The sequence below is a fragment of the Schistocerca gregaria genome, chromosome 1 (genome assembly GCF_023897955.1).
Source record: "Schistocerca gregaria isolate iqSchGreg1 chromosome 1, iqSchGreg1.2, whole genome shotgun sequence".
Classification (NCBI taxonomy): domain Eukaryota; kingdom Metazoa; phylum Arthropoda; class Insecta; order Orthoptera; family Acrididae; genus Schistocerca; species Schistocerca gregaria.
This window is the reverse complement of record NC_064920.1, coordinates 848,313,586-848,330,222: the sequence shown is the minus strand read 5'-3', so window position 1 is coordinate 848,330,222 and position 16,637 is coordinate 848,313,586. Positions and strand designations below refer to the sequence as shown.

Below are 16,637 nucleotides of genomic sequence, written 5' to 3'. Positions count from 1 at the left end.
TTTATATTATAGATCCATTAAACTACTTCCTGCTGGACCCTGAAACAGGAGAGCTACGCACAGCAAAACCATTGGACAAAGAAGCTCTAGAGGATTCCACTGGTGTTCTGACACTTACTGTAAAAGTGAGCATATTTTCTTTTGTGTAAAATTTTAACTGGTATTAAAAATATTTATTTTAGAGTTTTCATAATAATAAAGATTATACTTATGAGTTTCTATATCTTCACTGCTCCTTAGTCGCATATAGCAAAAGAGTCATTTTCATCAACATTGAAACAGTTAAAGATGAAATTTGTACACTTTGCTTTTATTTTAGAATAACAATTAAACTTCTAATGTGGTTGTAAACATAGCTTTAATTCCTTACAGAGGTGTTAATATCATACAATTCAAGTATAAGTTGTTAAAGAAATACATAGGTAAAACATTTCAATGTAAAATGCACCTACTGAGATTTCACTGTATAGTGAAATCATATATAATTTGTAAATAGAACACAGAATACTATCATAACTACTGAAGCCACTTCGCAGCACAGCTGTGAGAATTGTCAGAAATAAAATTTTTCAGAGAGTATATTAAAGTTGGTCTAGATATGTTTCACCTTGTTTTGATCTTCAACTATATGGTGTGATTTGGGTTGTTAAGTCCAAAAAATTGTATTATTTGGTAGGTGATACCTAGTGTCAATTTTTTCCTGCACAGAATACTCATTTTGTGATGCAGATTCTAGTTTTGCAATAATTAATGATGATTATAATAACATTAGTAATAAACTGTATACAAGAAATTTAGATCTTATTTAGAGCTCTGGAATCATAGACCTGGTAATAAGTTTAAATACAGTGTTGATAAACTGGGATACTTATGTAACTAACTTATAATTTATGAATAATCATGTATTCTTTCACAGTATTTGATTTTTTGACCTTTGGTTACTATGTATATCTGAAGTGAATCAAAACTAAGATATGTCTTTTTCATTAAAAAGGCTCGAGAAGTTGTAAAGGATATAAGTGAAAATGATCCACTAACAGTTACCACGGCAAAAGTTACAGTCACTATAAAGGATGTTAATGATGAGGCTCCAAGGTTTAATAGCCGTGAATACAGCATTACAATCCCTGAAAATGTGCCAGAAGGAACACCGTTGCCGCACTTGGATATGAATGTGGAAGACCCTGACGTGGTAAGTGGGTTAAAAAAAAATAGTATATAGTTTCAAGTGTTGTGTAATAAAATAAGCAACTCAAAAAAAACTTTGTCCGTGCATTGTTTGAAATCTTGGTAATGTTTTCAGTCTTGTTTATTGCCTCTCACCTGCTCAGTGCCACAACTGTGCAGTGTAAATAACTACTGTTACTCTGTCCATCATTTGTACCCAGTACTTTCCATTATCATACTACTCTATAAAATATTTTTTTATCTTATCCAGTTGTTGTTACAGGAAGTAAAAACAATAATAATTTTTCCATAAATGACACACTAATTATTTTGTGTATTAAATTATGGCTGGTTCAAGGTATGAAAGCTTACTGGTTAGCACTCTCCTGACCTTACATCAGTGGTTTCTCATTCAGATTTGGCAGGTTTCTCAAGAAAACACAAAATAAAATGTTTATTCTGTCCATCTCATTTGAGTGTAAACATTGCCGAATTCTGTAAATAATAATCTCAGACTACGGGGACAATGAATACAAAAGGTTCCTTGTCAGTGTTGGGAATCATACGTCTGCTAAGTGTGTCGCAGTATTAAAGGTAGATGCAAAAAACACTGATGCATTGTAAGAGTAGGTTAGTCAGAAAAAGATATTGTTGCCAACTATTATCCAGGTACAGGGCACAACATGAAAAGCGTATAGACCAATGCTCTGTCAGTCACATCAAGTTATTGGGACTTCATTATTAAAGATGCATTCAGCTTTTATATATGCCTACATTGTAAAAAATCCAAACTTAGGACGTCTGCCTCCATCTGCTTCTCCTGAGTGAAAGATAAGATTAATAAAATACTCAAAACAGCAATTCAAATGAAGTGACAAGATGTGATTAAAAGATTCACCGAGACATTGGAAATATCTGATCAACCACCTGCAGGTTACCTTCATCTCCAAGCATGTAATATTCCCACCCTCATTTCATGTTAGTGTTTACTGCAGAGGCTGTGGCTCTCACACAAAGCCTTCAGTTCATCAAGCTTGGACTGTACAAAATATTGATCATATTTGACTTAAGTGTACTATCAGCTCTCAACTCCCCAGAAACTTGAAGGGACTAAGATGTTCATCTTATGAAAGTAATGCATAATGCATATGGTGGTTAAGCTACAAGGGTATGGAACCCCAGTAAACTTTCTAGTGATTCCTTAACACCAAGGCCTGCATCAAAGCAAGTATGTGAACCTCTTATAAGATATGTTGCTTAGCCTCCTTAATTATATTATAGCACAGGAGGACATATTCATTTGTATCAGTACTGTAGGAAGTAACTTGCGTTTTAACAATGCAGGTGTACATGGGCGGCACCTAGTGCTGTCCTCCAGTGACCCTTCTATCTGAGCTTTCTGGAATAAAATATAGCCAACTGTTATCTGGACTTGGCACACTCTTGGTGAATGTTGGAATCCCTCTTGTAATGTGGAAGGTTATTTGCTATCTCAACTGGAATTATCATGTGCCATCATGCCTTACGCGAGGCATCACTACTAACTCCATACTTTGTGGGAAAAAGCAAGCAAGCTGATATACTTAACTTAGTTCTCGATATTTTTGTTGGTGTTGAAACCACATGGTTGCCTTCTCCAAGTTCATAATCTCCGCCATGCAGTTCAGGGCATAATGGATCTATCTTATCACAAATAAAATGCTGGTCATAAATTTAGTAGAATTCTCTAATTTTTTCAGCCAGTGTGTTTACTTCAACTCAATATGATATATGTTCCACCATAATCATTACTACTATGCAATACTACAACTTAATGCATCTAACAAAAGTATGTCTGTGCTCTGTAACATCCAAATAATGTATCTTTGTCTGGCTTGTTCATACCAGATATGGCACATTTAGTCCAATGACTAATAAGTTTACAGTTTAACATCCATACATAGGTGACAAATGAAAAAGATGCGAAACAGACGTTGTTGGTTTTCACACAATACTTCTGCATTTATGTAATGATCAGTAATAATTTATCATTACTGTCTTTGACAGTACAATGAACATGAACTTAGAAATTGTTTATAAAACTTTATTGCAAAGTCACATTTTAATGTTTACTTTCCTTTGAAAGTGACTTTCTATGATTTGTATATTACATTTGTGTTGTAAAAATCCCAATAAAAATCTTTGATCAACATCTGTGAAAACTGTGTTTTGGTATTCTGAGTAACAAAGCAATTTAAATATTTCATGTTTCGATAATAGCTCAACACATTAAGTTTGACAAAATTTAAAGTGCACTTTAACTACACCATCACAATACATATAATCACTTATGAAATTAATCATAAATAATCCCTCACAGTTTTGGAAGAATAGTGTTGTCTGCATCTACAACACCAGAGGAAGCTATCAGTGGCTCAGAAAGGAGTTCAATATGCAGCAACAAATATTTCTGATCACTTGCCCAGTAACATAAAATGTCTTACAGCTAGCAAAGTAACTTTTAAACCTAAACTAAGCTCATTTCTCCTTCTATTCCATTGACAAATTTCTATTTAAAAACTGATAACCTGCAAACAAAATAATTTTTAAGTTTAGTTGCATGAGTAGGACTAAAAAAGAAAGTGTTCATGTATTCTACATCTATATCTATACTGTGCAAACCACTGTGAAGTGCATGGCAGAGGTTTTGTCCATTGTACCAGTTATTAGGGTTTCTTCCCTTCCATTCACATATGGAGTGTGGAAAGAATGATTATGCTTGCTGTAATTATACTACTCTTGTCCTCACGATCAACATGTGAGCAATACATAGAGGGTTGTAGTATGAGCGTTGGAACTTTAATAGAGGCAACTATTTAATTACAGCTTGTACAAAGTTGATACATGTTTCGAAGTTTGACTGACCTTCAGAGTAGTCACCAGCATTGTGTATAACCCGTTGCCAGCGATGTGGAAGTCGTAGGATACTCTTATCAATGCCAGTTGTGTTGACAGTTTGAGCAGTGCGGTATATTGCCCAACAAATTTGTAGCAGTTCTGAAGCGAATGCTGTGAAGTGTTTCCTTCAGTTTAGAAATGGAGTTCAACTTACAAGGGCTTAAGTCAGGGGAGTGCAGTAGGTGGCATTGCACTTAGCAGCCCCATCAGTCACACAAATCAGCAACAGCTTGCACTGTACGTGCTTGAGCAGTGTTCTGCAAAATGATGGTCAGGTCCTGCAGAAAGTGTCATCACTTCTGTCTCTATGCTGTTCATTTTTGCAACACAACCTACGACCAGCTTAGAGTCAGAAGTGATGACACTTTCTGCAGGTCCTGGCCATCATTTTGCAGAACAATGCTCAAGCACATACAGTGCAAGCTGTTACTGATTTGTTTGACTGGTGGGGCTGCTAAGTGCTATACCACCAACTGCACTCCCCTGACTTAAGGCCTCGTGAGTTCAACATGATTTCTAAACTGAAGGAAACACTTCACGGCATTCACTTCAGAACTGCTACAAATTCATCAGGCAATAGACTGTGACACTCGAACTGTCAACACAACTGGCACTGCTAAGAGTATCCTGTGACTTCCACATCGCTGGCAACGGGTTATACACAATGCTGGTGACTACTCTGAAGGTCAGTAAAACTTTGAAACACATTTCTATTTTGTACAAGCTGTAAATAAATAGTTGCCACTATTAAAGTTCCAACACTCGTATATGACTAGAGTCATCATTTAAAACCAGTTTATTTCTATCTTCAAGAGTCTACCAGTTCAGTTTCTTCAAGATCTCTGTGACACTCTTCCATAGGTCAAACTAACCTGTGACCATTTGTGCTGCCCTTTTTTGTATATGTTCATTATCTGCTATTAGTCCTATTTAGTATGAGTACCATACACTTGAGCAGTATTCTAGAATGGGTCACACAAGTGATTAATAAGCCTTGTAGAACCTTTGTAAGCCTTTGTAGACTGATTGCACTTCCCCAGTATTCTACCAACAGACTGAGGTCTTCCACTTGCTTTAACCATCGACTGGGCCCATGTGATCATTCCATTTCATATCCCTACAAAGCATTACCCTCAGATATTTGTATGCGTTAGTTATATTATAGATACAGGATACTCTTTTCTTCACTTTGTGAAGTGCAGAATTTTACATTTTTCAACTTTCAAAGCAAGTTGCCAATCTTTGCACTGTTTGAGATCTTATCAATATGAGACTGAATATTTATGTAGCTTCTTTCAGACAGCACTACATCATAGATAACTATGGCACACATGAAGTTACTTATACATCTGATGATGACTCTCCATCCAAGATAACGTGCTGTGTCCTCTATGAAAAAGTCCTCAGTCTGGTCACAAATTTCATGTGATATCCCATGTTATTGTACTCTTTACAATAATCATAAGCATGGTACTGAGTCAGACGCTTTTTGGAAATTGAGAAATACTACATCTACCTGCCTGCCTTGATCTAAAGTTTTCAGACCGATGTTTTTGGAATCCGTGCTGGTTGGCATGGAGCAGGTGATTCTGTTCAAGATACCTCATTATGTTTGAGCTCAGAATGTGTACTAAGATACTACAATAAATAAAAATCAAGTATATTGGATGGTAGTTTTGTGGATCACTTCTTTCACCCTCCTTCTAAACAAGTGTGACATGTGCGTTTTTCCAAGAACTGGGCATGGTTTTTTGTTCAAGAGATGTACAAGTTGCACCTTGGAGCTTTGTTCAGTTTTAAGGATTTCGGCTCTTTCTCAACTCCACTGGCACTAATACTTATTTCATTCATATTGACAACCAGGGTCCATGTCTTCATGGGGTCTGTACCACATACAAACCCTACAATGAGCTGTTACAAACTGTAATTGGGATTCATCTGGCCACAATTTTCCTGTTGTCTAGGGGCCAACCAAAATGGTACGAGAATTAAATCATGTCAATTCTTCTGGGTTTTCCTTTGTAATGGAACATTTGAAAACAGAGTGAAGGATTACAGCTTTTGCTTTGCTATTCTGTTTCATTTCCTTTATAGTTTTCTGTTGACTAGACAGTAACTTTGGTGCAACTAACAGCCTTTGGGTTTTGTGAAAGATCATTTGTCAATCTTCCACTACTGTAGGCATTGAAGGCTTCGTGCATTGTTCTCTTGATAGCCAAATGAGTTTTGTTGAGCATATCTCTATCTACCGTCTTTTACTGTGTTTTACACATATTATACAGTATTATCTGTTCAGATACTTTTAGTGTCTGTATACCATGGAGTGCCCCTCCCATTATTAACTGTTCTACTGGGTACACATCTATCCATTGCATGGCCAATTGTTCTTTTAAACTTGAGCCATATTTCCTCTTCATGCTCCTGCCATGTGCCTAAAGTTTAAAGTTCCTCATTTAGATGTGACACTACTGCTTTTTGTCTAGTTTACATGTATTTTTCTTCTTGATTTAGTTGTGCTTTGTACACTGGTAATTATTGTTGCCACTACTGCATCATGGCCACTGATAGCAGTTTCAATGTGTACATCCTCAAAGAAGTCAGGTTTGTTTATTGCCATCAGATCCAATATATTTCCATCATGAGTGGGATTCCAAACAATCTGTTCAAGGTAGTTTTCATAGAAGGCATTTAATAATGTTTCACTGCTTATCTTATCACAGCCATCACTAACAAAACTAATTTTTCTAGTTGATTGTTGGATGATTAAAGTCTTTGCTGATGATTACTTATGTAAAAGCAGACTGAGATTTTATCGAAAATTCTCAGTTGTGACATAGCGCATTGTAATCCATAAAAATTCTGTCATTATTTGGGAACACGAAGTCCATGAATGCCTGCAGATGGTCTTCAAGTAGCCAAATGTGACCAGTACCAGTACCAGTCAGTGATCAGTTCAATTGGACCAGAGGACCCTGTCCATTCCATGTAAATGCATCCCATACCATTATGGAGTGACAAACAACTTGCAAAGTGCTTTGTTGACAACTTGGGTCCATGTCTTCATGGGGTCTGTGCTACACTCAAACCCTACCATGATCTGTTACCAGTTGTAATTGGGATTCATCTGGCCACAATTTTCCTGTCGTATAGCGGCCAACCAATGTGGTTACGAGCCCAGGAGAGGTGCTGTAAGCAATGTCGTGCTGTTAGGAAGGTATTCGTATTGGTCGTCTGCTACCATGGCCCATTAATGCCAATTTTGCCTGACTGGCCTAATGGGTACATTCCCAATATGTCCAACATTGATTCCAGTGGTTATTTCACACAGTATTGCTTGTCTCTTAGCACTGACAAATCTATGCAAATGCCACTGCTCTTGGTCATTTAGTGAAGACCATTGGCCACTGCATTGTCCATGGTGATAGGTAATGCCTGAAATTTGGTGTTGTCAACACACTCTTGACATTGTGGAACTCAGAATATTGAATTCCCTAACAGTTCCTGAAATGGACTGCACATGTGTCTAGCTCCAACTACCATTCTGCGTTCAGAGTCTGTTCATTCCTGTCATGTGAACATGATAATTTCAGAAACTTTTTCACATGAATCACCTTCATAAAATGACAACTCTGCCAGTGCACTGCCCTTTTATACCTTGTGTATGCAATACTACCACCATCCGCAATTGTGCATATCGCTATCCCGTGACTTTTGTCAGCTCATTGTAAGAAATATCATGTTCAGAACCTACACCTGATGTTAGATCAGATTACCATTTAATATCTTGTAGTTAGTACTTAGCACTTTTTAAACTTACTTTTGCTACCTGGAACTATGACACTGGTAAATTGTATGAAAATGTATCAAGTTCACTACCATATGTGTAAAAGGTAGCAAGGCTTTGCTGATTAATATTAATAGGAAGATCTTTCAAATAAGAAGTTTTTAGACTTATACACTGCTCACCATTAAAATGACAACATTGTGAAGTCAGCATGCAGCTAGCATCAAATAAAGTGTGCAGTGCAATACTTGTGCAGCCTCACACCTCCAACTATGATGACCAACTACATAAAAAGGAGAGACATTCATGGAATTACCAACCTCAGTTACCAGTGCATCACCAACATTTACTCTGCTTACAATGACTGTACTGTGTTTACTCTCTTCTTACATCCCTTATTTCATCCATCATTTTCTGTCTTTTTTATGATCAGTATTTACATGTCCAACCTTATTTTACATTTCAAACCTTTTTTTTCTGATCTCTTTCCCCTATTTTTTCTTTCTTTCCTTTACTGCTGCCCATTTTTATATTTCTGTTCTGTTATTTCTTTCCAAATGACTCACAAGTGGACATATTTGCTTCATCAAACTTCTTTGATTTTCAGATCCTACATGTTGCCACCATTTCATTCATCAATTTCATTATTGTCTACACTTCTGTGTCTCCTGTGACTTAGAGTCCAGGGTTCTGTCATACTTTCGTATTTCATCTCTGGAATAGGAAACACATTCTCATCTCTTGCTGGGCAAGGAACCTCTGCTTTTGGGAGCTAATATGTAGGGTAAAGTACCCAAATTACGTACCCTTAAGATGTTCTGCCAGTACCTAGAATCTGATAAGGAGTAATAATGTGGGAAATTTCATAAAATAATATTGAAATATTAGGAAACGGGTTTTATAATCATTAGATTATAAGAAATGAATACAAAACAATTATTAATCAAAATCAAACATAGTTGCAATTTAATTTTTTTACAAAAGTATTCCTGATTTTGCCTCCATATATCATCTTAGTACCTTCAAATACAGAGAAAAACACTAAAAAATTATAACATAAATCACTGATCCATAAAAAAATCACATGAGAAATTCCTCTTCTTGGGCATGGATGTGCAGACTTCATGACACCAGTTAAAATGGCAAGAACATTGAAGCCATACCTCTCTTTGGTATCACTTGAAAATGGTTTACCACACATGGGACATTCTACATCCTCATCAGAATCCTCATCATATGTTGATACATAGGGGATGTCTGATTCATTCAATGAATCTTTTTCCAAGTCCTCCTTTTTTGAAGATGTGTCAATACTGGTGACTGTCCAATCCTCTTTTTCAACATTTCTTCAGGAGAATGAAAAGATTTGATATAGTCTTTCAGCATGCCTCTGTGTACATTGAAGGTTTTTGATGCAGTTTTGTAACCCATCTTCTTTGCTGTTACAACATTTACTGCTTCAACCATTGTTTTATGTTTCCAGTCTTTGCATGTTCCCATTGAAATATGCACAATAAATGAACAAATTACATCAGCTATAATTAGGTCCTAACAGATTTATAAAATGAAAGCTGTTCCAAATTTCAAAATTAGGACCCTTAAAGGGGACAAAATTAGATTAAATGTTCCTTTAAAACATTGTTGCCGATTCCAACAAAACCAAAAGAAAGACTATAATGCCACTAGACATTGTTAAAAAAAGAGAAAACAGACTATACATAGACATTTGGTACGCGGATAATTTTTACATCTTTATTTGCTCCATTATAGTTTTTACAAGAATATTTTTTGTTCATTGCCATTGTAGCTAAATCCAATGGATCCACCAAGAACCAGAGAACAGCTTCTTTCACCTTGAGTATAAATAATTTGTGTTTTTCTTGTGTTGCTCTCAGGGCAACAATTCTGTGTTCAGTTTACGACTGGAAGATGTCTCTGGAGCGTTTGATGTTGAGCCAAAATCAGCAACTGGATCCACTCCTGTAAGCATCCGAGTTTCCAATGGCTCACTGGATTACGAAAATCCAAATCAGAGAAAATTTATACTGCTGGTTAGTAGCAAATGCATTGAAGTTGCATCTTTTTTATTAATATATATTTTAAACAGCAAACAAGCTACAAATTAAGAAATGTGAATGCAGCATATCTTAACTATTGAAAAATGGAATATAAATGTCACGAACCTCATAATTAATTTTTTTCATTTTGCTGATCACAACAAATACTTGAAAACTATTCTGCTGATTATTTAGATCAATGTGTATACCTCAGCTCAATAAACAATTGTGAATAACTCTGACCATAATGATGGGTAACCTCACAGGTATCACTTAAACATTTTTTTTTTTTTTTCAATGCAGGTGATAGCTGAGGAGCAGCTTACTAACCCCAGACTCTCTTCAACTGCAACTGTCACTGTAACTATCACAGATGCTAATGACAATGACCCAACATTCGATCGTGAATCTTACACTGCATCTGTGTCTGAGACAAGTTCACCGGGCACTGTGGTCACAACTATTACAGCAAAGGACAGAGATAGTGGGCAGTTTGGCGAAAATGGCATTATTTATCAGCTGGATGGTACAGGGGCAGACAAGTAAGATATTTTATCATTTAATGAATTATTTATTAAAGTTGAAATAAATAAAAGAGAATTCAATAAGTTATCAAAAAATGCTGTGATATGAATCCCACATATATGTTTCTGTAAAATTAAATTATACATTCATCCACTGTGAATTCCCAAGCTGATTATCGAATCGAAGCAAAATATCTGCAACACTATAATTAACAGTATTACAGTGAAGACAATACATTTGTACAATAAGAAGAAAAAGGTCTCTGTAATGAACTTGGAGACAGAGCAAAAGTTTGGGTTATTTAGGGAACCCAAAGAAAATCTACATCTGTACAGTTGGATAGATAAGAAAATCTACTCACCAAGTGGCAGCAGGAGAAAACACTACAAAGAAAGGTTTTACGTATGCAAGCTTTCTGAGCCAGTGGCTCCTTCTTCTGGCAGAATGGTCAAAGGGGGATGAATAGGGGCAGAGGAAAAGGACTGAAGAGGCTTACGAAAAGGAGAAGGGTTCAGAAACATCACCCAGAACCCTGAGTCAGGGGAGATTTACTAGGCAAAATGAGAAGATTTTTTTCTCATCCTGTACAGTAAGTTTTCCCTGACCCAGAATTCTGGGTGCCTTTTTCCAAACTCTGTCCTTTCTCCTAAGCCTCTCCAGTCCTTTTCCTTCATTCCTCTTCTGTCCCCTTCAACCCTTCCTCCAGAAGAAGGAGCCATTAACTCCAAAAGATTGCAACGCAAAACCTTTTTATTATATGTGTGTTCTCCTGCTGCTGCATGGTGAGCAGATTTTTTGTGCATCCAATTACATTATATTGTTAAAAATTGATCATTTTCATCATTATACATCTGTATAATGTAAATTGGCTGACTGCTAGAGGGGGATTTGCAGTGCAGAGGAAGTGAGGCCCTCTCCCACTGTTACCAACAACTGCCTCCCACAGTGTGATGTGCTTCATACTTCTGCAGAAGCAGAAGTCACGCTGTGAGGTAAAGATTGCTTAACTGTTATTTGTAATCAAAACTAAATTATCTTATGTACTAACATGTTTAACCTTCTAACCAAAGGCAATTTTCCTATTTTGTATACAAAAGGCATTTCTATTGAATAATTAGAATAATTGTAAGGACAGAATTGTAGGAATTTAACAAGAAAACCAAAACAAACATTGGAGTTGATTTTTAATTCACATGTAATATAATTCACATTCAACATTATGAAAGAAGAATACACATATTGATAATATTTCTCATTAACATATTCTGTATTGGTGCCAACAAGGTCAGTGAATGACTGGACAAATGATTCAGATCCACTTACTGACCTTACATAGTACAGTTTTCAGAACACTTGTCTCACCAGTTCCTGACTATGGTAACTGTTTTAATTACATGACTCTACCATTATATTGCTAGAAACTTGAAGTCGTGCACTATTGGAAGAGCATGATTAGGAAACTTATGATATTCTCCAATGCGCTGTGAAGAGCACTGCTGCTGTTTTTCTGAGTAGGTGATCCATAAAATCATCAAATACCCATGTTTAATCCATCTTTGATGCTTATCTTTATCCAAACTGGTCCACATTCATAATCTCTAATAACTTTGCTATGTATTATTGAGTTCTTTTGTGGCAATAAATATGCTGCCCACAATTTACGTCTAGCATACACTTGTGATATACAGGGTGGTCCATTGATCGTGTCCGGGCCAAATATCTCACGAAATACGCATCAAACAAAAAAACTACAAAGAACGAAACTTGTCTACCTTGAAGGGGGGAACCAGATGGCGCTATGGTTGGCCCGCTAGATGGTGCTGCCATAGGTCAAACGGATATCAACTGTGTTTTTTAAAATAGGAACCCCCATTTTTTATTACATATTCGTGAAGTACGTAAAGAAATATGAATATTTTAGTTGGACCACTTTTTTCACTTTGTGAGGTGCTATAGTAGTCACAAACATATGGCTCACAATTTTAGATGAATAGTTGGTAACAGGTGGGTTTTTTAAATGAAAATACAGAACGTAGGTACATTTGAACATTTTATTTCAGTTGTTCCAATGTGATACATGTACCTTTGTGAACTTATCATTTCTGAGAATGCATGCTGTTACAGCGTGATTACCTGTAAATACCACATTAATGCAATAAATGCTCAAAATGATGTCCGTCAGCCTCAATGCATTTGGCAATACGTATAACGACATTCCTCTCAACAGCGAGTAGTTCGCCTTCCGTTATGTTCGCACATGCATTGACAATGCACTGACGCATGTTGTCAGGCGTTGCCGGTGGATCACAGTAGCAAATATCCTTCAACTTTCCCCACAGAAAGAAATCCGGGGACATCAGATCCGGTGAACGTGCGGGCCATGGTATGGTGCTGTGACGACAAATCCACCTGTCATGAAATATGCTATTCAATACCGCTTCAACCGCACGTGGGCTATGTGCCAGACATCCATCATGTTGGAAGTACATCGCCATTCTGTCATGCAGTGAAACATCGGTAGAACATTACGCAGGAAATCAACATACATTGCACCATTTAGATTGCCATCGATAAAATGGGGGCCAATTATCCTTCATCCCATAATGCCGCGTCATACTTTAACCCGCCAAGGTCGCTGATGTTCCACTTGTCACAGCCATCATGGATTTTCCGTTGCCAAATAGTGCATCATATTATGCCGGTTTATGTTACCACTGTTGGTGAATGACCCTTCGTCACTAAATAGAACGCGTGCAAAAAATCTGTCATCATCTCGTAATTTCTCTAGTGCCCAGTGATAGAACTGTACACGGTTTTCAAAGTCGTCGCCATGCAATTCCTGGTGCAATGAAATATGGTACGGGTGCAATTGATGTTGATGTAGCATTCTCAACACCGACGTTTTTGAGATTCCCGATTCTCACGCAATTTGACTGCTACTGATTTGCGGATTAGCCACAACAGCAGCTAAAACACGTACTTGGGCATCATCATTTGTTGCAGGTCGTGGTTGATGTTTCACATGTGGCTGAAAACTTCCTGTTTCCTTAAATAATGTAGCGAACGGTCCGGACACTTGTATGATGTCGTCCAGGATACCGAGCAGCATACATAGCATACACCTGTTGGGCATTTTGATCACAGTAGCCATACATCAACACGATATCGACCTTTGTCCGCAGTTGGCAAACGGTCCATTTTAACACAGGTAATGTATCATGAAGAAAATACCATCCGCACTGGCGGAATGTTACGTGATACCACGTACTTATACGTTTGTGACTATTACAGCACCATTTATCACAAAGCGAAAAAAGTGGTCCAACTAAAACATTCATATTTCTTTACATACTACATGAATATATAATAAAAAATGGGAGTTCCTGTTTTAAAAAATGCAGTTGATATCCGTTTGATCTATGGCAGCACCATCTAGCGGTACTATGTGAAATAAGAATTTTCATTCAACAGATCAATGAATTTAAACTATTTCAAATTCAGTTACAGTGGGTACTTGTTTAACTTGACTGACTTGTCGTATGTCATTCGAATTGTTGAAAGTCCAAGTAATTGAACATGTAAAAAAAAAAAAAAAAAGCAATTTTTGTATTGTTAACTCAAGAAAGATAACCTATGCTACCAGCATATAGTTATCTCTTAGATACATTGTCATACGGTTATCTTTCTTGGGTTAATACACAGTGTTAGGTGTTTATTAAAAACAACAAAAGCAAATTAAACTTATGAAAATCAACAAAATTAATGTTTGTTAAGAGAGTAGAGACACATTTTCATACAAAAGTACACATTTTCTTAAAATTAATAAAATACTGCAGCCTTAATCATGAACTACCTAACAAAGGTCACATTGGATAGTCACTGTAGTTTAATTTTGTTTAAAATATTTGATAATTGTCATTTGACATAAACAGTTTTTCTCTTCATTGCTGCTACAAAAGAATTCATTTTAACCATAGAAAACTTATGGTACCAAACTCTGTTTGTTTTTAGAACCATTTAAGAGCTGTTTTCAGGGTTTGAAATGTTTTCATGTAAGATGGTATTGCATCATTTTCTACATCTACGTTTTCTTCTGTTTCATCTTCTTGCATTTCCTGCTGTTCATTTGCTTGCAATATGTTTTCAGCAACTTTGTCAACAGACATGATCTGGAAACCTTGATCGTTACTGTCATAAGTGAGCCACTCTTTCATATCAATGGCATCACATTCCTAGCATATTTGTATGTTTGCAATTAGTCATTTATAGCCACTGAAACAGAATCATTATTGAACTTTTGTGTTCCCATTAAAGTGTTCTGTTGCAAGCTCTGTTCAAAGTCTTCCTTTCAGTCAAATCCTATGCATGTACAGGGGTGTAACAACTCTCCTTTAAACATACACAACATCACGCAGCCATTGGCAACAGTCTAACTCAAAAAATAATTAAATGCATGCTGCGTAACCCAAACAATAATGAAGCATGCAGTGCTTAACTCAAACAATAATGAAATGCATGGAGCAGACATCGCATGACATGTCCATGTGCATGCATGGACTAGACTACAAAAATATTTGATTGTGGTTGACAATCCAGATAACCACAAATCTGTTAATTGAAGTCTGGATAATTGAGTCGCCACTGTATGTGTAATATTTCTATGATCTCTAATTCAGTGTGTTATGCCTGTCTTTGTTTCTGAGTATGTATACTTAATGAACTTACTGACATCTCTTAACCATGATTGACTATGTTGGCTGTGTCAAAAAAGCGGTCATCGTCGAGACCAAGGCCATCTGACTTCTTTCAATATAGATATGCCCATCAGCCACTGCACTGTAGCTCTTCTTAGAGTGAATAATTAATACTGTGCTACCTGACTAGTCATTTCCTCTATGTAATGTGTGCCTGACTTACAGGAGGGAGGGACTCTACAGTTATGTATCTGCTACTGGAGGTCAGGAAATCACATCCAAAATCAACATAGAATCACCTGAGCCTCTAGCTTCCAATTTATATTCAGTTCTAAATGAGATGATTGTGATCAGTTCTGGATGGTGCAAACAATAAGCCATATCTCTATCCCATGTGTGATGCTAGCTATCTTCAGTAATTTTAACTACTATTTGTAGGAATTAAGAGTGCATTTCTGATGAGACCTCCCAGAAGACATATTGAGCTCACATTGGACTTCTCTCCAGGCCCATTACAATAACACATTAAAAATTGAAAAAAATAAATGCACAGTTCCCAAAAGTATCAGGTACTGTAGACATTAAGACATTATATTCTCTGTAATTTTTTGTTATGTGGTTGTCTGAGGACATTTGATACTTCCGACTTACTTCTCCTTGTATCATTTGTGTTTTATCTGTTTGCAGGAATAGCTGAAGGTGATGCTGTTCTATAAGTTGGACTGATTACATTTGATTTAAACATGATCTAACAAGATGTGATGTTATTAATATTTCTTGCCCTAGCTTATTTTGTAATATATTTTCTGAAAGCTATAATCAGAAGTGAAAACAATGTTGGTGTTACTAACACAGTGATTTTATTGATCAGCAGTCATTCCTGTGCCTTAAAAGCATACTGCAAGATCAAGAAAAGACTACTAGCAATGAAATATTTATATTTCTTTCCATGGTCATGCGTCACTTTATTAGAAGCAGACAAAAAATTGAACAAATCACATTTAACCATTTACCCAAGAGGGAGGAGGAATTATACCAACTTCTATTTCCCTGGGGGGCTCCATTTCCTGCCTAACAAAGCTCCTAATGAGCAACACATCCACCTTCTGTGCTTTCCCAGACTGGGGATGAAATTCAACTACTGTCCCAATAGACGAGGGATCCCATGCTGTTTCAGATGAATCTTCAACACAGGGCAGCAACTTGAACCTGGTATACTAAGGTATAAGAAGGTGGTCTTGTGACTAGTTCCTGCATTCACATTCATCCCAGAGTCACACAATCCCAACACTATTCACAAAACATCCTGAAGTGAGCAAAAAACTGTTGTGTATTGGAAGACACAATGACAGTAGGGTTTCCAAGGGACTCTATTGGCACGAGAGGCTTCACGTCTGTTACCGTTGGGTACCTTCACCTCACTGCAGCTTGTAGCCTATTGATCATGTTCAGCGCAGCTTGTAGTTGTTATGC

The 16,637-nt window shown here is 36.8% G+C and overlaps 1 protein-coding gene across 3 annotated transcripts in view; it reads left to right on the top strand.

Annotated features, from left to right (window-relative positions):
* LOC126272689 (cadherin-87A) overlaps positions 1–16,637 on the top strand; it is a 663,064-nt gene that overhangs the window by 475,566 nt on the left and 170,861 nt on the right. For all 3 annotated transcript variants that reach the window (XM_049975716.1, XM_049975724.1, XM_049975733.1), the window contains 4 exons: positions 13–125; positions 995–1,192; positions 9,784–9,939; positions 10,249–10,487. In XM_049975716.1, coding sequence (XP_049831673.1) covers positions 13–125; positions 995–1,192; positions 9,784–9,939; positions 10,249–10,487 — 706 coding nt within the window. The remainder of the gene's footprint in view (positions 1–12; positions 126–994; positions 1,193–9,783; positions 9,940–10,248; positions 10,488–16,637) is intronic.